The sequence below is a fragment of the Cladophialophora psammophila genome (assembly GCF_000585535.1).
Source record: "Cladophialophora psammophila CBS 110553 chromosome Unknown aczJe-supercont1.9, whole genome shotgun sequence".
Lineage (NCBI taxonomy): Eukaryota > Fungi > Ascomycota > Eurotiomycetes > Chaetothyriales > Herpotrichiellaceae > Cladophialophora > Cladophialophora psammophila.
The window spans coordinates 351,569-374,812 of NW_006912930.1; the positions used below are offsets into that span (position 1 = coordinate 351,569).

General features: G+C 46.5%; 9 protein-coding genes across 9 annotated transcripts; 2 read left to right on the forward strand and 7 right to left on the reverse strand.

Annotated features, from left to right (window-relative positions):
* Window positions 1–5,344: 5,344 nt before the first annotated feature.
* A1O5_06328 (casein kinase 1) lies at window positions 5,345–5,557 on the reverse strand (the record flags this gene model as incomplete). Its single annotated transcript, XM_007746922.1, has 1 exon — window positions 5,345–5,557. One exon carries the CDS (start codon window positions 5,555–5,557, stop codon window positions 5,345–5,347), a length of 213 nt encoding a protein of 70 aa, XP_007745112.1.
* A 1,616-nt stretch (window positions 5,558–7,173) lies between these two features.
* Window positions 7,174–7,552, forward strand: A1O5_06329 (uncharacterized protein). Its single transcript, XM_007746923.1, has one exon. It carries the CDS (start codon window positions 7,186–7,188, stop codon window positions 7,540–7,542), a length of 357 nt encoding a protein of 118 aa, XP_007745113.1. The 5' UTR covers window positions 7,174–7,185; the 3' UTR covers window positions 7,543–7,552.
* Window positions 7,553–7,688: 136 nt separating this feature from the next.
* A1O5_06330 (uncharacterized protein) lies at window positions 7,689–7,961 on the reverse strand (the record flags this gene model as incomplete). Its single annotated transcript, XM_007746924.1, has 1 exon — window positions 7,689–7,961. The coding sequence occupies one exon, from the start codon at window positions 7,959–7,961 to the stop codon at window positions 7,689–7,691; it is 273 nt and encodes a 90-aa protein (XP_007745114.1).
* Window positions 7,962–8,332: 371 nt separating this feature from the next.
* Window positions 8,333–10,645, reverse strand: A1O5_06331 (uncharacterized protein; the record flags this gene model as incomplete). The annotated part of the gene is made up of 11 exons (XM_007746925.1): window positions 8,333–8,749; window positions 8,823–8,924; window positions 9,000–9,048; window positions 9,104–9,233; window positions 9,295–9,331; window positions 9,404–9,759; window positions 9,828–9,974; window positions 10,028–10,117; window positions 10,167–10,329; window positions 10,382–10,421; window positions 10,485–10,645. 11 exons carry the CDS (start codon window positions 10,643–10,645, stop codon window positions 8,333–8,335), a joined length of 1,692 nt encoding a protein of 563 aa, XP_007745115.1.
* A 1,318-nt stretch (window positions 10,646–11,963) lies between these two features.
* On the forward strand, window positions 11,964–13,705 carry A1O5_06332 (uncharacterized protein; the record flags this gene model as incomplete). Its single annotated transcript, XM_007746926.1, has 7 exons — window positions 11,964–12,066; window positions 12,120–12,356; window positions 12,426–12,807; window positions 12,868–12,948; window positions 13,006–13,115; window positions 13,173–13,342; window positions 13,409–13,705. The coding sequence occupies 7 exons, from the start codon at window positions 11,964–11,966 to the stop codon at window positions 13,703–13,705; spliced, it is 1,380 nt and encodes a 459-aa protein (XP_007745116.1).
* A 506-nt stretch (window positions 13,706–14,211) lies between these two features.
* A1O5_06333 (uncharacterized protein) lies at window positions 14,212–16,266 on the reverse strand (the record flags this gene model as incomplete). The annotated part of the gene is made up of 5 exons (XM_007746927.1): window positions 14,212–14,768; window positions 14,826–15,084; window positions 15,141–15,504; window positions 15,611–15,852; window positions 15,931–16,266. The coding sequence occupies 5 exons, from the start codon at window positions 16,264–16,266 to the stop codon at window positions 14,212–14,214; spliced, it is 1,758 nt and encodes a 585-aa protein (XP_007745117.1).
* Window positions 16,267–16,679: 413 nt separating this feature from the next.
* A1O5_06334 (uncharacterized protein) lies at window positions 16,680–17,084 on the reverse strand (the record flags this gene model as incomplete). The annotated part of the gene is made up of 1 exon (XM_007746928.1): window positions 16,680–17,084. One exon carries the CDS (start codon window positions 17,082–17,084, stop codon window positions 16,680–16,682), a length of 405 nt encoding a protein of 134 aa, XP_007745118.1.
* Window positions 17,085–17,493: 409 nt separating this feature from the next.
* On the reverse strand, window positions 17,494–19,441 carry A1O5_06335 (uncharacterized protein; the record flags this gene model as incomplete). The annotated part of the gene is made up of 4 exons (XM_007746929.1): window positions 17,494–18,349; window positions 18,432–18,952; window positions 19,020–19,257; window positions 19,359–19,441. 4 exons carry the CDS (start codon window positions 19,439–19,441, stop codon window positions 17,494–17,496), a joined length of 1,698 nt encoding a protein of 565 aa, XP_007745119.1.
* A 923-nt stretch (window positions 19,442–20,364) lies between these two features.
* A1O5_06336 (uncharacterized protein) lies at window positions 20,365–22,415 on the reverse strand (the record flags this gene model as incomplete). Its single annotated transcript, XM_007746930.1, has 10 exons — window positions 20,365–20,423; window positions 20,478–20,769; window positions 20,821–20,859; window positions 20,910–21,115; window positions 21,170–21,275; window positions 21,327–21,490; window positions 21,544–21,756; window positions 21,814–21,984; window positions 22,035–22,094; window positions 22,151–22,415. 10 exons carry the CDS (start codon window positions 22,413–22,415, stop codon window positions 20,365–20,367), a joined length of 1,575 nt encoding a protein of 524 aa, XP_007745120.1.
* Window positions 22,416–23,244: the final 829 nt, after the last annotated feature.

Here is a 23,244-nt window from a genome sequence, read left to right on the forward strand (position 1 = left end):
GAATTCTTTAATAAATTAATTATTCTATATAAAGAAAATATAACTATACTCTTAGATTAGTATTAATTTACTTAGAAATACTTACTTTAATATAACGTAATATTTCTTTAGTTATTATAAGTCGCTTTATATAAAATAATAATTCGTTTTATTTAAATTTAATAGAATCGACATTATAATATCTCGCTATATTTAGTTACGAGAGATATTTAAATCGTTCTTAACGATAAAATATTTAACGATAATAAGTAAATCGCTAAGCGTAACCGTTCCGAGTAATTAAATATACTTAATCGATACGAATTTATAAAAACGACCGAGCTATACTAAGTAAACGCTCTTTCTATAAATTAAAATAATTTAATTATATTCGAAGAAAGATCTAGATTAATAATACTACTTACTATATAAAGTTTAATTACTAAGAATAATTTAGACTTAATAATTCATCGACTTATTACTTATTTTAATATTAATAATTTTTCTATATCTCGAGCTACGAATTTCGTCGATCTTATCGATTCTTTTAATACTCTCGTAAGACGTCTAAATACGCGAATTACTTAAGACGATTAAACTTTTACTTCGGCGACTCTTACTACGTTTACTTTTATTATTTTAATCTCTATACGACTATAGTAAAATACTCTTTCAATACGATTTAGTTTAGCGAATATAAAATGAGAAAGTTTAATATAGCTTACGAAACTAAAAGAAGAACGCTCTATTCTTAGAAGTTAAAAATAAGTAAATTAAATAAGAAATAATTCGATTAATATCTTAGATATTATAAAGAGACTAAGATTATAGATAATAATCTTCGATCTAAGCTTCGTAATTTTAAGTTTCGATTATAATTTAAGTATAAAGAAGCCGAGAATTTCTAAGCTCTTTTACGAAATTAAAATTAAATAGTAACTTATAAACTAAGAAATACGTATTATTAACTCTTTCGAAGTCGTTCTATTACTATATTTTCTCGAAAGAAATATATTTAATAATTTATTAAATTCGATTTCGAATTCTAGAAGCTCTATTATATTTACGTAATTAATAATTTAAAAGTATATAAGATAAATAAATTATAAAAAGAATTTACTCTTAGTTAGCTACGAAAATATATAACGATATTATAAATTTAAAGCTAAAAAGATAATTAATATATTAAGCTTACTTATTAAATATATATTTAAATAATATATATTCGTCTATCTATATATAGTTAAGAAAGAAATCGTCTTATATTTAGAAGAATTAAAAAGAATCGTCGCGTTTTATAAAGATTCTATAAAGAATCTCGAATAATTAATAAAGTAATAGAAAGAAAAGTTTAAGACTATAAATTACTAAGTTCTATTTAGTTATTTCGACTATAGAGTTATTAATATCTTAAGTAATACTCTTCGAAGCGCTTTACTAAGTTCTAGATATAACGAATAAGTTAATAAGTCTTTTATTAATATAGAAATTATAGTAAGTCGAAAAGAATTATATATAAGATATATCGTTATCTTAGACGCCGCGTTTCTTTTCTAAGTTAACTAATATAGAAATATAAACGTACCGATAAAATTTAAAGCCTAAAGAAATATTAACGATAATATAAGACGACTTATTATCTTTAACGACGACTTAATAAATAAAGAATATTATTAATTAATCTTTATAGTCGATAAGATAATATAGTTATACTTAATTATTAATTCTATATAAGATAAATTAAATACGACTAAAATAGTACTTAATTTCTTTATTTAATAATTAAGAAATAGCGTTTTTAATATTTCACTCCGAGAAATATAACTAAAATCTAATCTTTAGTAGAATATTAGTAATTATAGACTTTAGATAATTAAGAATTCTTTAGCGATTATTAATACGAAAACTTACGAGACGACTCGCTTATAAATTATCTTATTTAATACTTAAGTCGATATCGAGAATCGTTTCGTTATCGTCTTAAAGATCTATAAGATAGTTATACGGAAATTAAAGTATAGTAAAGATCTAAGAGCGTTAAAGAATTTAAATCTAAAGAAATTAAATAAAAGATAATTAGATAACTTTATAAAGCGTTTAAAGAGTATAAAGAAGAGTTAATATTTCTAAGAGAATAGACGAAGATTATAGTTAAGTCTTAAGCGAGGTCGTTAAGAAAGCGAGCGATAATAAGCGAAATATAATAAGAGAAGTTTAAAGTGAGGAATAGTTTTATGATTAGCTGAGGCGTCGACGCTAGACTAAGATTCTTCTTATATAGTCCTCGGGGACTATTATTCATAGAATAATTAATTAAATTATGAACGGGAGAACTTCCTTTGGTTAAGTGTGCGTGCTGTGAAGAGGCTATCCCACCGCCGTATGAGTTGACGCCCATGGCTAGTAGCCTCGCCCTAGTTCAATAGAATAAACAGCTAACGGTAGTTAAAAATAGGTTCTTCATTAGGAATAATGGTTACCCTCGTGGCTACGTCTCGCGCTCTAATCCGGGTTTTAACGATGATATGATGATATATCTTTTACCACCGTTAGCTTCGGAAAGAACCAGAGTGAATGACTCCGATCTTATATGCGCACCCATTTAAAGAAGTGCTAATTAAACGAACGGTTACCCCCCGCTTAAGCGCATCACCCGGAGTCTATATCGCCATGAAATATCTCGAAAACGGCCACGTCACCCTCCCCTAAATCCAACCTAGTAAGCCGCAAGGAGCCGGGATAGTCTTCGTCTTCGGCACTAGCCAGCCAACGGATAACGACCTACTAACGGAGGTTCTTCAATGGACAACGAACGGCGTAGGGGGTGATCGGCGAGGTAGACTACTCGCAGCTCAGAACTTTAACGACGGCCAGTGTTATTAAATCAACGACGGCGACGTCTCCGTAGCTCGCCAGAAGGAATACTCTGATCTGACTCCTAGCTAACCTAGATCCGTCAACGAGTAGTGGTGTGAAACTAATGTCCTTATACCGACTGACGTACCGATTGATCCTTTATACACCTTATATTAGGTGTGGTAGTAGCCAATAGAGCCCGGAACTCCAGGGCTCCCTGATGGTAAAGACGAGTACTACACGATCTGCTCCGACCTTAACATAGTCGGGGAACCTTTCTAAGGGACGGACTCCAGCCCATTGCCTTAGTAGGATTCTTAAATTGCCGCTGTGCCTAACTTCGCGTCTCGCACTGCATTCAATACTGACCCATTTACACGGACATAGGAATTAATCGAATAGTTATTAGAATCTATTGCTTTACACTCAATCCATATCGGCTACCTTAACGCGCTGTCTATACTAGGCTACATCACCCTCCCTTATTTCTTAAGAACCATCTAAGTACTATTAACTTATAGTACGTATCATCCACTATATATTCTGCCTTGCCCGGCAGAGGGGATATCAGGGTATAGTCAGTAAATGTTCCTCCCTCTTTTCGTCCTCTGTCGTCTCATCCGTGTTCAAGCTTGTGATTTAGCGGCCGTCCTTGTTGGATGCGGTCAATGACGGTCCGTACATGAAAGAATCCTTGACCCTTTCACATTAACATCATTTTGCACAATCTATAAAGGAGAAGCTTAATGTCAAAAGCCGTCTGAACATCTTGACGCAGCCGAAACTTTCCATCAACCCTAGAACGAACAAGACTCCTTCTAAAGGAAGTATTCGACCAGTTTCGATCCTGTAACAGCTAATCCGACGTCGGAATCTCGACATGAATACTTTCCATTTCCATCTTTGGACCTGACCGTGGCCCTGAGGCTCGCTGCTTCAACCTGAGCCTCCCTTGTACGTGACTGAGCATGGTGTCATTCGGCCTGACCAACGGATCAATCGCGCCCACATCTGGGCCAGGGGTCCCTATTACCGGCACCCCCCTATAGTTGCCAATTTACCTCCAAAAACACTGTCTAGGCTAACCCTGCGCGTGACATGGCAACCACTTTCGATTCTGGGTGACGTAACGGCGACCAAGTTATATCTCTAAATGGGGTAAAGCCCCAAATCAGGTCTTTGTGCAACATCACACTTTACTCTAGGCCCTTTAATTTGGTTGTGCCTAATCTAACGCTAGACGCAGACTGCCTGAATCATGCCGCCCAGCCATTGCTTGGCACCGCCGTTAAACAATTAAAAGTTGCTTCGCCGTCAACCTGAGATTCCCCTGTGAGTGAAGTTGGCAAGGTGGCAGATGTTGAAGAAGTCTATGTGGGGGAGGATGGCTCCATCCATTGCCTTGTCTCGTGGAAGTCATCCGTGATTGCCATGAAGAACCTTGTTGGCGGAGAACTACAACAGCGCTGCGAAGAGCTGTTTGGAAAGAGGTACGGCCACTAGGACCTATAGAGGAGCATGGGCCGTAGTCAAGCGGTGGACTATGAAGGGATAAGAGCGTCCCGATTTCTCCTTTATCTGCTTGGGGAAACACAAATGGAGGAGAGAACGACTATCCTTCAGGTACAGGAGTACAGTGAATAGTAGCTCTGATGGCGCTAACCTTTAACTAGTCTTCAACTTATGCGGAAACAATCATCCAATGAGCGATTATTTAACGTCTTGGCGAGATTGGGTTGATAGCCAATATCTCATCGTACTTGCCCCAAGAGTTTAAAGCGCTTGCAGACACTATAATTAAGTAGGCGCACAGTGTTTGAAATGACTGGTTAGCATTGACCGGCCTGCAAACCAAGTGACAATCTGCAGCCAAAACGGTGTCTCAAGCCTTGGATCCAATATGGAAAGAACGGAGAACTCTGATTATCATTATTTTCATCAGATCTGATTTGAAGCCTTCCGGTCACGCCTGTCTGGACGGCCCTGCTTCGTACTTTGCCCAAGAACGTTTGTACGGGGGGACGAGACGTTGCTGGTCCACATTAGAAAGCCTCTCAAACTCTCGAATCGTCCAGTCGAACACATTATCATACTCGAAACTTTTGCAGCGAAAGAGTAGATTGAACAATTGCCGGAAATACTTGTAATTGGGCTTCTCTTGATCATCCATTTCACGAACGTAGCTTATGCAAGTGGCAAACTCTGCGGGCAGACCATGGCATGATTCGGCTACCGGGATCGTCTTCTTCCGCTCTAAAACAATCCTGTATTTTTCCTACCGACTGAACGCCTGCAGACCTTGCCATCACTCCACGAAGGGGCTACATGGGCCCCAATTTAGCTATCGAATCTAACGAGAGAAGACAATGACAGCGTATACCGACGTTCAACCGGCCGTTGACGCTGGCAGGTGCCGACCAAGGAAATCCTGGGGCTGGCTGCCGCCTTGTGACTCATGATTCGGTCGTGTGAGCCACTCCGATAGGCCGCGCGTCCAAAATCGGTTGCCCTACTTACCGGTGCCTAGCAGAAAGTTTTCAGGCTTGATGTCGCGATGGAGGTATCCCGTGTCGTGGAGACTTTCAATCCGATGGAGAAGCTGATCCATCAGTATCGACGTGGTCTTAAGTGAGAATTTATCGTCACAATATTGGAAGAGAACCTTCAAGATTGGGTCCCAGAAGTTCAAACACCACCGCCTGGAAATCACAGTGGTAGCCATGCCAGTACACTCGAGGGATGCCGGGTTGTCCAATCAACTCCTCATAGATCTCGATTTCTTGGCGCAGGAATGATGGTGCGACCGAACGGTGCTCGAGAGTTTAACGGCCACCACGTCACCTGTAGGAACATCGCATTCTATGTAGATCAGTCAGAAAAAATGTTTCATGGTGTCTCGTATCCTACCAATGTATACTTTTCCAAACGAGCCTGATCCTATATGTCGACAAATTTGACAACGCCTACTCAGGCGTATTTCGGGAAAGTGTTGAATAAACGGGTCAGTCCATGGTAGGGTGAGGGAGCATTAGGAAAATTTGCGACACGGACACCCACTCACGTGAAAGAGTGTGCTGATGCATCTTACTCGGCTAACTTTTCTTCTCCATTGAGCCCGGTATTCGGTCCACAGTGGCTGCCTGCGCTTAGGACTTCGCGCGCAACTTAATACTGCCCTTTTATATCTAATTATGCTGGCAACAACCACTCCACCTCATGAGTGCGAAGCAGGCGCTACTGCGAGTGTTGAATACTCCGACGTTAGCCAATTGATTACGACATGGAGTTTGTATTTGCCAAGAAGCGCTGCTGACCATTCTCTTTTCGTGTGATGTCACATTCGCCCAAACCTGGCGCTTTAGGTCCGACCGTGTTGGCACTTCGCCTGCAACTACATGAAGCTGCCTATTCCTTTCTCCCTCGTCTAGAGCAACCATGGCACGTCGAGATAGTGTAACCGCTCGGAAGACCACATGGTAGTCCCTGAAGCTGTCACACCTAGGTTATTTATTCGCTTCCATCTTTAGTACTCGACTGACCAGCGAAGGGAATCGTCCTGAAGGCATCAAGAAAGGATAAAAGCAAAATCCTCTTCGATAAAGCCCCCGTTTAGACCGCTTAATTGAGGTCAATAAGACTCAACCAAAACCGGCTAGGAGTCTCTATCATCTCCAGTTAGCGACGGTAAAAGTTCTAATGTAAGCTACTAATACTATTCTATAATAGTGTCATGAATGCCAAGACTCAGGGGCATATATGTATTTAGCAGCAGTTACGCACGCGTATCTCCTTCGAAGCTCTCCAGCTTCGGAGTCTCGTCGAGTACGCCTATAGATAGGCAATATATAGTTATTAGATAGATCTTTACGTTGCCGACGGATTCCTGACAAATACCACCCGATATACATTTTGAAGTCTCCGAGGAATCGGATCTACAATTCCCTTCATCAGGACTTTCACAAGGTCTGGAAAGCCATCACCTCTCGGAGCCAGGAGCTATCGATGGCGAGGAGCTGAGACTCCTTGATCCCCAGGAGGTGACACCAGGAGCTTCTTTTACCCAAATATCAGAACAGGCGACATTCAAGAAACCAAAGAAGAGATGAGACTTGGTATTCATATGACTGGAGACATCTAGATCAGAGGGGAAAGTGGTTGAGTGTACCTCTACCAATCAGCAATACCAATGTCCATCTCCTACACCGCTTTCCTCTTAGTCCTCTTCACAGCAGAGCTAAGATTTTCTCCTTACCTCTAATACCTCTCCAACGTGTCCACAAGGCCACTCTTGATGAATCTCTTGCACTCTGGCGGAGGTCGTCGTAGGGCTTATGGGGCTTCCCACACCTGATGTGTGAGGTCAAGTGCGGCGCCGCGGCACTCGACGTGGCAGATCGCCAGAACGTTCACAGCATGACGCTCGCGGCGCGAGCGGTTGTTGAGCTGTTTCGACTGGTCCGACGAGAGAGAGAGAGCTTGACCGTGAGATCCTTGCCCTTTTGGATCTCTTACGATCATGAATCCGTCAGGATCTATGGTCATTACCCTATTATCGAGGCTGCGAAGACTACCTTCTACCGATATCTGATCCACAACTTAGCTTCACGAGCTCGAAGGCAGGGACAAGTGCACAGCGTACAAATTCACGAAAAGCATCTATCGGATGTGGATGCCGACTCGCTTCACGAGGCTCTGCTCCGTCGTTGAATCAATATGACCCCGCAACTTGGTATTTGGTCGGTAGCTCTTGTGTGCCGTAGTTTTCCAGTTGTAGCCTGGAGTATTCAAACTTTCATGAGCTAACATAAAGCTGAATGTATCAGCCACAGCAAACACATCACTAAAGTAATCAATCAGGCTTTTCCAAACCCATTTGATTCCCAGAGTAGTGCAACGAATGCCTCTCTCGTCATCTTCCCGTTCTCTACATCCTCCTGCAGGCCCTCCATCCTCTCCACCATCTCGTCGTAATTGTCTAATTCAGCTAGCTTCTGTTCCGTGAACTCCTTTGCCTCCTTTCCGTGGTGGCCCTCCTCCGGCTCCTCCCACCGCTCCTGCCCGAGGTTCGCCCGAAGTTGCGCGAAGGGTAGGCTTTCCGGGTGGTTGAACCCCCACGACAGCAACATGTGCAGCTACATGCTCCCCGACTCCTCGGAGTGCCTCACCAAGCGAGATAGCTCCATACCCTAACCTTCCGTACTGGGAATAGCATTTCCTCGTCCAGTGGGCAACCCCCGTACTGGGAATAGTATGTACTCTGATCTGTTCCCTTCCTCAGAACAGGAAGGATCTCTGATATATATGTACAAATAGCTGACAGTCAGAATCAGTTCCTGAGTGTCAGAATGGCTGTCCATCACGAGAATACTCGGCTGATCTGAGACAATAGGTGCCTGTCCAGCTGTAACAGTGGCGAATCTTTCAGCTGGACATGGGTATTCAGCTCAACTGTCAACAGCAGATATATGCTATGTAGCAGACGTATTAAGGGTAGTTTTCAGGCCAACAGTTTGTCCAAGTCAAGAGTCCAAGGCACGTCTTCATCGCGAATGTATGGTGCCAGGTCGACTTTTTGCCCTTTCTCGTGCGCCAACTCCAGATCTGTCCTCCCATTGCCCAAGAAGGCCCAGACATTGTTGTTGAGGTAGCGCAGGTCGTAGTGCTCGTAGCGCGGCGTTCGCAGGGCCTTCAAATGATGCAACAGGCTGCCAGGCCATATGTACACCCGGCCATTTGGATTGTTGTCTTTGTACCAAGAGCGACAATCTTCTGCCCACACGCTGTATTTCTGATGCCAGGCGTCGATATGCACGTTGAGCTGGGTCGTTGGCTCCTGCCGTACTTCCATGGCCTTGATGCCTTCTTCTTGCATCTTCTTGACGCATTGGAAAGCGTACTCCAACTGCACTTCGTGCTGCACAAGTTAAATCACACCTGTTAGTCAGCTGTTATATTATAGGGAATCGAGGCAAAGGTAGTCGGCTCACCGACGGAAGTGCGCAGCCTTGGCCCCAGTTTCCGGTCGGACCATTGATGACAAAATAATTGGGATATTTAGGTCCTGTGATGCTTAGGTAGATATTTGGCTCCTGCCAGAACATCATTAGTGCTCCTCCTTGTGGGCAAAAAGCGAAAGGAAAATGTCAAAGGTAAGGGTGAGTTACTTCGCTCCAATCCTCCTGCATCACGGCGCCATTCATACCGACAATCTTGCTGATAGATGTTAGATGGAGAATGACATAAGTCGTCCGCAGGGAGAAGCACTCACAAATGAGGCCTGTACGAGGTATAGAAACCCGTCGCACAGGCGATTATATCGAACTCGAGATCGCTTCCCGATGCGGTGAAAATCCCTTTTGGGGTGATTTGCACAATTTCGTCGTAGATCACCGAGACGTCTACGCCCAAACGGTTACTGACTCTGACTTGGCTCGGTGCCTAAGGGTGCTCAGTACTTACGGTCTTGAGTCAAAGTCTCAAGATATCCCTCTCCAGGCTGCACAACATAATTGTCAGCGCAATTCCGGCTTCAATCAAAAGGATATTCATTCAAAGCGCCAATACATACCGTCAATCTTCGACAGCCCGGTGACCAGTTGGGGATGAGTTTTGCTTTGAGGTCGTCATGTCCAGGGCCTATCTTCCGCAGCATACTCTCTCGAAAGGCCTCTTTCGTTTTGATGTTTTGCTCCGTCCCACGAATGAATACAGGAAACGAGACGGTCAGCCTCGACTCAAGGTTCTTTCGATATTGTAGGAAAAACTCTCGATCGGTACGAAACCTCTCTTTTTCCGCAGCAATATAGTGATGCTTTCCAGCTGCTGCCGGCGTCTCGCCGCTTGGATCTGCCTTTTGCACATCGGATGGAACTTGAGGGGCAATCCATGTCTGATTTCGAGCAAACACTGTTAATCTCTTCGCGCCTGGTGTGGTATAAAGGCATCAGAATGGTTTATTCTCCTCTGTGGAGTATTTAATGAGACCAACTCACCATTTGCTAAGCAGGGTACCATCTGAATAGAGCTGGAGCCAGTTCCTAATACTGCGATTCGTTTGTCCTTCCAATTCAAGCTGGAGTCCCAATTGGCACTGTGCAACAGAGGCCCTTCGAATGAGTGTAAACCGTTAATCGCTGGCCCTAGACTCGCACGTATTAGAACCAGTTACATGTCCTGACAGAGAGCCTCTCACATTTCCATTTATTGACAACACCAGTTCCATTGATTAACACATTACATCGATCTGTAAATATAATGCCGTCTTTTTTCAGCTCCAATTCCCCTGGCCCGTTGTTAGCCGCCAATTCTCCAATTGAACCGACAGTACTTACATTCGCCCTCTGCTTCTAGCCACGTGGCACTCAGGACTTCCGTGTTCAAACGTACATATCGATCTAGCTGGTATTTCTCATAAAAATCGGCGAAATATTTTTGGATTTCGATTGCGTATGCGTAGAAGCCAGACCAATCGTATTTCGGTTCAAAAGAATAGGTCTAGACATGAGCTGGAATGTCACAGGCACAACCCGGATACCTATTTTCGTACCAAGTCCCTCCGATCGTTGGGTTTCTGACAACCGCGATAGCTGTCAGTCATTGATGGGTTGTACTGGAAATCATTTCCCACATAAAGTAGTAGTTCGTCTTACTTTTCGTACACGGTTAATTCGAAGTTCTTCAATAGTCTCTCCGCTTTGTAGGCAGCCAAGAGTCCCGAAGCGCCTGCACCCACGTGAATGATTTTCAGGTGCCGTGAGTCCGACTGGTACTGGTCCAGCACCTCGTAATCCGAGGATATTTTGGAGATCATCGTTTCGCCAGGGTATACGACGGGCGAACCTATAGGGAGATATGATAACAAACAAGCCTAGTAAATTGGCAGCGTGAGCTCGAGAGCGAGACTTATTCCAGGAACCGAAAATGGACATCTGAGATGATTGAGCTTAATGCATTGCTTAAAGTACTATCCGTATCTCTAAGCTGAGCTAAGCCATGAAAGACCAGGCGCTGTGGAAGCCAGCCGTGACGCACTTTCTGGTGACTCCCCGCGCAGATAAGGGCCTCCTTCGAGAAGTGATGACTGTGAATTTCTTTATCAGTCAGCGCATTCTCTACAGGAATGTATTTCAGGTTATGTCTCCTGATCCACAATGCTCAAAATGGTCGCAATCAATAGATTTCCTCCCCGTCTGGAAGCTGCACTAGACGATTTTCCATTGCGGCTTATCTTATTGTACGAGAGTCAGTAACTATCAGTAATTCTCCCCTCTTAGTCCTTTTCAGGGCCAACCAGGAGTAGTATCCAGGTCGATCAGTATTACATCTGCTATTGGTCGAACGGAGCGTTGGCGCGTATTCTCCGTAAGGCTTTGGGTTGAGTCATGAAAAGTGCCGTCAAGATGCAGACGGCGGAGTTGAAGGCCAACATTCCGCCTTTCATCTTGACAGGGTGTCTTCTGAGTCAAGTACAAGCACAGGCCGCAAAACATGACAGCATATAGGCAGCTCGTCCTGAGGGATCAACGTCGAACGTCACAGTTTTACAATATCGACTCTGCGATCCCTGTAGCTTAATAATCTTAAAGATGCGCTCTGATTACATATAGGTGGCCTGAGATACGGGGGAAATGTCTCTAGTTCTGGTCGTTTGATTTCGCTCAGCCCGAAATCCTTGCCATGGAGTTCCACACCCGTAACATCCCCGACACGTGGGCATCCTACAGTGTCGGGGCGTCCCTTTTGGCAACAGTATGTTATCTCTTGTGTCATTGGCACGAACCTTCTGCAATGTGAGTACGGAGAATACCCCCCGGTCCTGTCCAAATGACTGAAAGGATCAAACCAACATTTCTTTGCAGAGGATTCCTAGGATTTGTCGGCATCCTGGAATTTGTACTGGCTGTCTCACTGAGTTGGCGCAATACTGCATCCCTTTCAACACCATTGATCAAGCTAGTGGCGTTGAACCTGAACTTTTGGATTGTTTTTGGGTCTGTAACTCCCCATGCCGTTCATATTCAGAATTTGATAGAGAAAACAGCGCCCTCTTAACCGGCTATCGTCTTTTCTTCAATCCTCTTCAGAAATATCCCGGACCAGTCTTGGCCAAGCTGACCAAGTTCCATGCAATGATCCACGCGATCAGGGGAGACACTCATCTGTGGCTGCAGTTGCTTCACTCCAAGGTCGGTGTAAGATTCTTCTTGGTGATTATCTACTTATTCTTCAAAAGTATGGTGATATCGTCCGGGTTGGACCTAACGAGCTTTCTTATTGTCATCCAGACTCAGTGGAGCGTGTTCACGGAGCTGGTTCAATCAAGTTAGCCAAGGGTCCGTGGTATGATGGCAATCCCAATGTCAAGGCGAAGTCCATGGCGAGCACTCGATCCCTGACCGAGCATAAAGCCAGACGACGTATTTGGGATCCTGGATTTGGTCCCAAGGCCCTTCAAAGCTATGAAAGCCGAGTCATCCAGCATACACAACGTTTGTCACTTCAATTGGAGCGCCGTAACGGTCGTGGGTAGACCCAAGAGAGCTTGCGAGCCCATTAAGAACAAAGACTTTTGCTGACGTATCCTTTCCTAGAAGTCTGTAACATGAGTGACTGGTGTGATTTTTTTGCATTTGACGTTATGGGAGATCTGGTATTTGGACAAGATTTCGGCATGTTGGAGAAAGCAGAACAACATCTGTATATGAAGTTCCTCCATCAAGCACTTCGCGTTCTCAGTATCTTTTCTCACACACCATGGGCAAACCCGTTATGTAAGTACATTTTCAGGTATGACCTTGATCGCGCAAAAACTCATCTCACAATAGTACCTTTCGTGCCCGTGGATGCAGAGACAAGGAAAGAGGGCCGCAAGTTTATGGAGATATCAGCACAACAGTATCAGAACCGAAAGGCCAGAGGAACCTCTCGAGAGGACATCTTTTCTTATCTGCTGGCCTCTGATTCGAAGGGCGTGTGAGCTTACTGTCACATCATCCATCGTGGACTGGGATTCGGCGAGCTTACTGTTGCCAGAAATCTCGACGATGACGAACTATCCGCCGACTCGGGAGCATTAATTGTTGGGGGGTCAGACACGACAGCAGTTTGCTTGACGTCAGTTTCTAGAGTGGACTCAAATCTCATCATCTTTTCCTACTAAAACTCCAACAGATACCTATTGTACTTTTTGACCAAGTATCCCGACACACAACGACGTCTTACTGAAGAAATCGATCAGCTATGGGATGGTTCGCCAGAGAAGCTGAACGCAAAACTTTTCGGTAGCCCTGTCTGATTGTTGGAAAAGCTCTTCCTCTCAGCTGACACAACCTTCTTAGCCACTGCCGAATACATGAACGGAGCAATCAATGAATCTCTCAGACTTTATCCGCCGGGACCAAATGGTATGCAGAGGACAATTCCACGTGGTGGTCATGTCATCCAAGGAGAACTCGTCCCCGAGAATACACAGGCAAGTAGCAGTATCATTTCCAGGCACAGAAGGCTGGTTTGATAACATCGGCTGTTGTTCATATAGGTTAGCGTCCATGGATGGACCATACAACGGGATGAGCGTAACTTCACTCACGCCGACAAGTTTGTGCCGGAGAGATGGATTGACAGCGAGCGGCCAGCCGATTTCGTCCACGACACTAAAGGGTTTATCCCTTTCAGTGCAGGACAATATGCTTGTATTGGCAAAAATCTGGCCTTGGCTGAAATGCGACTTTTCCTGGCCGAGGTGCTCAAGAAGCTGAAGCTTGAGCTCGATGACACCTTCAACGAGAAAGTGTGGGATGCCGCATGCCGGTCAAACTTATCCTTGCTAAAAGGGGCCTTGCCGGTTCGCGTGTATCGGAGGGAGAGATAAATAGACGACTAAAACAGTCCTTGGCTGTTCTAGGGCGCACAATTGAGAAGTAGCACAAGCACGAAGTAACTTAAGGCCGGGTTTTTTTAGTTTTATCTCTTTCAAAGATCTATGGGCTAGTCCAAATTCTCTCGATACCTCATAGATAAGATAGGAATAAAGAGGGCCAATAGCCTTCATTTTTCAGAGGTACGCTCAAATCGTGATGAAGACGGCTATTCTGATGCAAAGTCGGATGCAAACAGCATCCATACGGGCAAACATCATTGATTTAGATTTTGGGGGAGAAGGAGAACGGGTGTTAGGCATTGGTGAGAGTGGGAGGGTGAGTCTACTGTGAGACGTGCTCTTGGGTCTACGACCTACGGGTGGATTTCAAGGTTCAACAGTCAATACTATCGTTGAAAGAAGACTATCTGCGGGCCAATGAGAGTTCATGAATATGTGCAGCATGCCGAATGATCCAGATTCCTATGGACAATAGTAACAATGCCATCTGTCGTATTCTACTTCTCTACATACCAGGCCAGATCGTTGTTGGGATCCAACTCGTAGCTGGTGAACCCGTTCCCAAGGAAGTGCCACCGGTTCTTGCTGCGATATTCAATCTCGAAGTCCTCAGGCCTGAGTTGGCTAGCAAGGTTTTTGAACAGAAGGGCACTACCTGGGAACGCCGCAATGACCCTGCCATCCACAGTGTCCCTCTTGAACCAACTTCGGCATCCACCGGTCCAGACAAACTTTTTGTGGAGTTCAACGCCGTAGCGGATGAAATCCTTGACAACTTGAGTCTTGGGCACGATGGACTTGATATCTTCTGTTGCAATTTTTCGAAGCCATTGAATGACGTAGTCGCCGGTCCAGTTTATAGCTTCGACCAAGGATCCATGCGCGACCACGGCGTTCGGGCCCAAGAACATAAAATAGTTAGGCATGTCTGGCGCCGCGAGGGACAGGTACGACTGGGGATCAACAGTCCATTCTTTGATGAGGTCGACGTTATTGCGGCCGATCATCTGCCACTGAGGGCACCACGAGACGGCATAACCAGTGGTACAAGCAACTGTGCGGCGTATTTAGTGTCTACCAGCGACGGAGAGGGGACAAAGGTTGTACGCACCAACGTCGACCGGATAATCACTGCCATCAGCCGTGAGAATGGAATGTTCAGTGATGCGCACGATTGGGCTCGTGATAAGTTGAACGTTTGGCTGCAAGAATGACTCCAAGTACCCATTTGCGGGTGTAATGCGTCGACAACCCAAGGGCCAGTCCGGAATGAGGGCTTTGCAAAGCATAGGGTCGTATTTGAGCTTTTCGGATATCTGGTCGATCGCCTCTTTGGTCGCTCGAATGTTCGTGGGCGAATCCTTGACATACTGCAGGTTGACATGTAAATAATGGTAGTGAACCCAAATCGCAATTGAGCCCTTACCAAATAAAACCCTTTGTTTATTTTCGAAATGATTAACTTACGATAAGCTCTGTGCTCATCCGGGTTTTTACGGAAATATAGCTTCTCTTCTTCCGTGAACTCTGGATTTGCTCGCGGGTCGTCTTTACCTACTAGCGCTCCTGGTGTCACTGGATTGTAAACCCAGTTCGGGCTTCGCTGAAAGCTCAGAATCTCTGTTTCGGGGAGTCGAGCAAGCTGTGGGAGCACTTGGACTCCGGTGGATCCATTTCCGATCAATGCGATACGTTTGTGGGAGTAATCGTAGTTGGCGTCCCAGTTTGCCGAGTGAGACTTGTGTCCTTTGAAATCATGGAGTCCTTCAATTTCTGGCCATTGCCAGGAGCTTTGAGGGTCAAGGTCAGTAAGTTGATAGAGGAAAGTGATAGATTACATTGTCAGCGGATGGAAAAAGATACGCAGCGTAACTCCCCCAAAATGACGGCACTCACTTCAACACTCCTTGCCCAGAAACCAAAACTTCTGCATACTCATCCCACTGTCTCCCTTCGCTCTCGACGGTCACTTTCCACTGGCCCGATTCGGCCTGCCAAACGGTCTCGATCACCCTGTGGCTAAGCTTCACGTCCTGGTCAAGGTTCCACTTCTTGGTGATCTTTTGCATATACTCATGAATTTCTTTGCCGGTGGCAAAGAAGTGTGTCCAGTCTGGGTTTGGGTCGAAAGGAAATGCCTTCGCACTTGTCAGATCGCACGAGAGTGGTCAAGAAGGATGGATAACGATGCAATGGAGCGCGACGAGACTGTTTACATAGATATGTGCAGGAACATCGCACTGAACACCGGGGTAAACGTTGGCTAGCCACGTTCCGCCAATGTCTTCTCTAGCCTCGAATATTGTGTGAGAGACCAAGTCTTGCATCTCAGGATTTTGATGTTGCAGCTTGTAGGCGAATGTGAGGCCTGAGAACCCTGCCCCGATTGTAATGACTCTTAATTTCTTGCGGGGAGTCCAAGCCGGGTTTGGATCAACAGCAAAATCGTCGACGGCAGCATTGTCCTGGGTGGTTGGGTTGCCGGTATGGTGCACGCCGTTCGTCGTGGCATCCACGCCATTAGGAGTGTGACAATTTCGAGGTAAATTCATTTGATCTATATTGGCGGACATGAATAAGAAATGAGCTACAGCATTTGTGGGTTTGTGAAGCTCTTGTAGCTGCGGCAGCCCTCTTGTATGAGCGTTTCTGGTCAGATGAAACCGGGACACGAGTCTGGTTTCAGGGTCTAAGTAACAAATTGTTCAACACACAGACTGCCCAAAATCAATGAACCGCAGCTGCACAGATTATGATTAAAGCGTGATGGTGTGCTGTAACTAGCAGGAGTGACGCACTTATTCTCCAGTCATCGCTCACCGTTATACGGAGTACAGAACTCGGATAGGGACCATTTCCGGAATCTGGCATTCCGTGACTCACAGTCTAAGTAGTCGATATTGTGACTGTGCGATTATTGCTATTATTGTGCGGGAAGAATGAGGAGAAGTGAAAGATGAGATTGTCATTGTACGTCAGCGAAGACCTTGGAATCAAAGTAGTCTTTCCACAACGTGAACTTTCCGTCACTGGGGCGGATCTCACCCACGCCCACCAGTGGCAACTCGATGGCTTTCTTCCCTTTGTAGGTGAATCGTTCGACCCGTTCGACGAAGACCACGTTCCCCGACACGGCCACGGTTCCAAGGTCAGCTTTGAAGTCCTGAAGAACCGTGCTCAGCCCCTTGAAGGCAGTGCGCATCGCGTCGTGGCCGACAGCAGGGGGCAGCGTCGGGCCCCATACGTAGAATATCGCATCCTCCGCGAAGAGCTCGAGGACCGCTTCTACACTGTCCTCGGTACCCCTCTCAAATGCGCTGAAGAGCTTGCGCACTCGCAATTCGCCTTCTGAGAGCGAGATCGAACCCATCTTCTATGAGGGAGGCAAACAATCTAGCAGATAGATTTCTGCTCTCGACCTGTCAATTGTACTGAGTGCCTGAGTCAAGGGAAGGTGGAAGTAGCACGTACATTTCTGTTATGCTCTGCGAAGGTACTTCCGCTTTGGAGGCCGAAAGGAACGTGAAAAGTGAGAATGAGACTGATTTTGACTCCTCCAAGAGTGTAAATTCGGCTCTTCGTATGATGGGGTCTGTGGTGGAAGATTGTAGACAGAAATTGTCGCGCTAGTAGACTTCGAAGAGGCTTATAACCAATTTTTGTCGTCAGACGATGACTCAGAGATTCGTGATGAATCCGATCCGCCGCGTTTTAAACTTGCCGTGACCATCTATCCCTCATAAGGGTCTCCGGTCTGTGGACTTCCTACACCATATATTTTAAGTCAGTGTATTCATCTTCTGGGCCACTGGCTCCTCTGGTATCTCCAAGGACCACTTTGCTAAGGCTCTATAGTTGGCAAGGGAACTAGGGTCGGGTCGCCCTGGACTCTGCATGGACTTCTGTTCGGTCGGCCGTAAGTAGAGTCCGCGCCCAATGATGTCTGCGTTCGGGTCATAAAGCTCAGGGTGTTTTTCAAAAAACTTTGGAGCCAGGCGAAATTCTGCTGACCCCTTTCCCAAGCCTAGCGCTTTGTACGCACTGTATGCGTATTGTCTGGACTTGAACAGCGCCTCCACGTTTGGTGCTAATACACCTGTGTCCAAATTCCCGCCATCGGGACCGAGCTCTTCGAGGCCGCCGTACCCAGCCAAATGATCCATTGAAGCGTGGCCTTCGGAAAATAGGCCGTATGCGGCAGTCAGAGGCGGGGGAGAGAGACGGTTTTCTCTTCCAGCGTCAGATATCGCTCTTACGAGGTCGAAAACCCCAACACACCCCAACATGGATGAGAAATTTTCGACTATCTTGGAGAGGTCCCCTTCCACAACATAAGATTCTCCAAGATCGCAAATGATAGTATCGAGCATCGGATTAGCCGAGTGATAGAGTATTAACTTGTCACGCAGTGATGGGAAAGGTATCCAGTCGATGACAGCAGGATATAAAAGAGCCAGTTGGGTTGGTGTTGGCTGATACCCTACGGCGAGGCGGTTCACCGAATTAGGGACTAGTCGCCACATAGAGACCATGGAGATGGCGGCGTGGGCCTTAGTGTAGGCATGCCACGGGATCATTTCAGGCCAAGCCACACAGACGAATGACCACATCATGAATCGAATGGCCTGAGCAAGACTGTTTGGATGTATTAGTTCTCACTTGTCCATATTTCCCATCTTCTAGAAATGTCATGACAGCCGAGAACTGAAGAACATACCTGTTTGAGCCACATTGTTGCAATAGCCCCGAATTAGCTATACACTTGCGTAAACAGTTTTCGATCGCCTCAATATGGTCAGAGAAACCAGAATTAGTATGGGTTATTTCTAATCCGTTGCTGCGGTCCTGGCAAGGTCTACTAACAATAGACCCGTATACAGAAGGGCCCATGTGTGACAGCGTCGACAGACTTCTGGGGACATGTTTCTCGGAGAGCATGCTTTCGGCAGTCGTGATAAGGGAGGTTTGGTCGCGGACCAAGTCAAAGCCTTGCTCCACTATCACGCAAGTCTCTTTAGTGGAGTTTGCATCCATTTCATGAGATGCTGGAGGGGAGCTGATAGCTTCGAGCTCAAGCTGCAAGCTGCCACTCATGGACAGGCCATCCTGGCCATCGAAAATCCTGTTAAACTCTGGGAGGCTGCTGTTGACGATCTCTGGAGTGGCCGACAGGGTCGGTTCAACCGGTATTTGGCCCTGATTCGTGTCGCTATCGTCGCCTGGCGGCTTCGATTTCTTCTACATGCGAAGGTAAACAACAGTCATTTGCAATGTGATAGGAGGCTTGCGCCTCTGGTTTACTGACCTCAAGGTCCAGAAGGCCTTCGACTGACGCTGAAAGACTTTTCAACGTTCCACAGGCACCTTCCAGTTTTCTGTGGCATTCGAGGAGCTGCTGCCGAAGGCTGAAGTTCTCCTCGCGCAAATCTCTCACCAGCTCGCTCTCCTGTCGGGTGGAATTGCCTAGCCGAGTCTCGAGTTCCTTGACATAGATGGCTTGCTTCTGGCGACACGCCTTCTGGGAGAGGCGATTGCGCATACGCCTAATGGTGCCGCATGCGGTTAGTCAGGTGTACGTAGCAGTTGAACAATTTTGGGCGCGCGTATCAGCGGAGCCAGAGGTCGAGGCCAAAAGCATTCTCACCTGTTCTCTAAGCTCGAAGTCCCATTAGAAAACGAGGATTTGGATTTAGATGTCTTCTTGGACGACTGTGCTTCGTGAGCCATGATCGAATTCTCTCTCTTGGCGAGCACAATGGAAAGGAAGTCTGATGCAAAGGCTGGAGATCCGTAGGACAGGTAGGTACGTCGACAGCATCGCAATTTATCAGGTCGGACGGCAGCGGAGGAGGAGGGGGAAGCGGCGAAGAAGGCGCCCTCTTCAACGAAACTAGATACTGAGGTGACCGAGCGACCGAGCAACCGAGAGATGTACCCCGTACCCCGCAACCGCCCGCACTCTTGCTCTCGGGCACCCGGCCTTAGGCAGTCTTTGCAAACCAGGGCAGTGACGGTTAGCCTGGCGCCGTCCCGTACACTACGTTACCGATTGGAAGGAGGGGCGCTACGAATAGTCGTCAGCTCGACTGGTACGAATGGTAAACCGGGCTCCCGGAGAACGACCCTAAATTCCCCCCGGAAAAATGTGTAAGAACTGGCTGTGCGAGCCTCGAGCTGGCAGACCCAGCAACAGAATGACTCTGATCATTAGATGAGGCTGTAGTTGTCCTCGAGGAGAATGCCGCTGTTTTCAGGTTGTCCTGACCTGACACTGACGCATAATCCTGTGGTATTAGGAGACATGCACTAAATTTTGTGCCAACGCGAATTCAAATGACCAGAATTCGTAACGTAACAAGGTATATTTTGTTAAGCTCAGACCTCACCCAAGAGCTTGTGCCTACAGGCCTTGAAGGTAAGAAATACTAGACAATATACTAGCGGTCGGAGTAAGTGGCTCTAGGCGCTACCTCAAGTCTCCGACATCGCCGAGTATTTGTCGTGAAGGGGCCACCAGAGGGAAATAGTCAGGTCTTTTGAACACCTTGTCATTTGTAACTAGGTCTCTGCACAACCTCAGCCTCAAGACACTCTCCCTCATGCAGTGAGTGAAAGCTTCCTCAGCAGGAGCCAGGGCAGTTTCGCCTCTTTTACACCGTCTGTCCTTCTCGCAAGTTGAACGACACAAAGGGTCCCTTCTTCTTGACATCTGTATATGTCTGTCAACAACATGACACTGTAGACATGATGAGATGAAACTTACTAAAATGATCCAGGAGCTTGAAATTCTCTTCGAGTTCCTCGGGTTTCTCGGGGGTCATCTCAAATAGATAGACTAGCCGGGCGACGGTCAAATACAGCTCTTGATACGCCATCTTCATTCCGGGGCACTTCCGTGGACCTGTGGAGAAGGCCCAGTAGCCTCCCTTTGACTTGTCGACTTCCTCCTCAGTTCGACCGTCTTCCATCAGATACCGTTCCGGACGGAAGACCTCAGGTTCCGGGTATGTGTCTGCATTGTAAGCCAGTGCCCAGAAGGCACCGCCAACTTGGGTCTAGACCTGATCAGCAATGTCTCAAAGTGTGCCGTGGCAGGCCAAACTCACCCCGGCAGGAATCACGGCTCCGTCGATGAGTTGACCGCCCTGTTACCCTCTGTCAACTTGCATGTCTACTACAAAGACATCGACCTCACCTCTAGGACTATCCTCGGCAGGATACCAGGCCCGGGTGGTGCCATCCGCAGAGCTTCTTGGACGCAGGCTCTCAGGTAGAGACAGGTTTTGAGTTTCCTCCCAGTTCGGATCTCGTCAACGTGGTCGAACGTACGGGATAGCTCTTCGTATAGCCGTTCTAGGCATCTAGGATATTTGAGGAGGTAGAAGATGGTCGCAGCCATACCTTGAGACGGTTGATCAACATCTCTATCGACAAAAAGCCATCCCCAGGACTTACCAGTGGATGTTGTATCACTTCCACCCGTCACCAGCAGTAGTCCTTCTGTAAGCAATGCCGTTCTCGATAACGGCTTACCCGTCTCAGAGTCTCGCGTATTGAGTAGCTTGATCTTTCAGCGCCATGGTCACCTCAAGGATAATGGAGATGAGCGTACATAGTAGAAGAAATCTTTCCTGTCTTCCTTGTCCGATGCGGGTACCTGTTGCAACCTCTGCTCCACTGTAGAATTGACGTACTTGATGAATTGCTTCCTCATTGTGAGGACCTTGGGAACAAAGAAGGCAATCAACCCGGTTTTATAAAGTAGCGGCATAACCCCTCCCTTTGGTAAGTCAGTCTCAAAGAGCCACTGTGGAACATGCGCAATATACTTGCCAAAAGAGTGCAGAAAACAGACGCGTCGATGAGAGACAACACATAGCGCAGTGAAGGATCGGTCAACATATCAAAACTCCTTCCGAAAACCACCTCTCCCATAATGTCGTACGCGAGGTAATTTAGCCATAGTGACAAGTCTTTGACTTTTTCCGTCGATGTGTTGGCCAATTGCTTACAAAGTGTCTCGATTTGACTGATCATAAAAGCTGTCGTGAATCAGCATTTTTTGACGCCTCTTCTCAGAAAGCAATTGGGCCACTTACACTCCGCGGAGCTCAACGCTGACTCCGAGAAGCCCTGAGACAGAACCCTACGCTTCTTCATGGCACGTTGTTTGTCTGTCTCGCTGAAAGTGCTTCTACTGTCTGGGTCGCTTGTGACTCCAACCGTGACGGCGTGACCCTTTTGGACATTTGCCTTGAACCCATAGATTGCTGTTACGGGTTTAGAGCCATGATGACCATATTCGTTCGCGGCGGCTTACCTTGGAAAGCGCTAGGTGTGTTGTATGCAAGCTCATTGGGTCCATAGCGAACCACCGGTCCTTGATTGAATCAGTCATTCCTCCCACAGGAAAGCAGTCCACAGTTGACAACGAACCATACTTTTGGTGGAGGTATTGGAAATGTAAGTGCCTATGCTCCCCGTAGGCGATGAAGAAGTCGTACCACCCACTGATTTTCATGTACCATGGCCCTGGATACCTGGCTAATGGATGGAAGTATAGGCGGTAAACAGCTACGCCGATGAGCCAGAAAATGATGGCAACGAAAAGGGAGGTTAGGAATCTGAGAAAAGACCGTATTACAGTTGGATCTCTGCCGTCTATAGCGAGCCCATCGGGTTCTGGAATGAGCGTTGACATTTTTGTCTCTTGTTTTGATGCTCTCGAAAGGAATGTGGTCTGGTCGGGAACATCGAATACAGTTCTTGTAGATAGCTGTCGTCTCCAGAGGCGCAACGATGATACCCACCGAGGTACACCCGCATTTGAGCGAGCACCTACTGTCATCCAGCTTCTCAGAATTGGCTGGAGTGGGCCGTCAGGGTCGTGACAAGGAGGAACGTGAGTCAGATGCAGTGTTCACAAATGATTAATTCTTCGTCTCTTGGTTCTTCTGCAGCCATACGATGTTGTTTGTACTCGCTCCCTGTCTTGTCGTTAGCCTGCTGCCTCTACTTTGATGATTGGCGGACTGAAAAACGAAATCAAGCCAACGCTACTCGAGGCAACGCTCCGGGGCGGAAACTCTTTGAGAGTTGTCAGGGACAGTCATCAAAATCCCGGTCAACCACCTTTTTTCCTGCCGCAACCCCAGAGTCTAACCCCACATATCTCCACACGTCCTCTCCCGAGACACCAAAATCTAGTGACCATTTTATGTTTCATTAGGCGATACGTTTCTGGCCAGAACTTCATTAATGCTGTACCCGGAACCGTGAGAACCCCGAGAAGCGGACTGGGCCACTGGGTAATATGACCAACACCGGTAAGTACAATGAAGTGGAACTCTGCGGTCACACTTTTTCAAGACATCCACCAACGCTGTAGAAAATGGCCCGATCATCTACATTGTGTAGTTGCTGAAATAATAGAATTGGAATCGTATTTCATTTTCAGTTATAGTTGGTAAAGACTCTGCGTGGCCTACGCCCGAGAGACTTATGTCCTCGGGCGGCCCCTTGGGGCATTC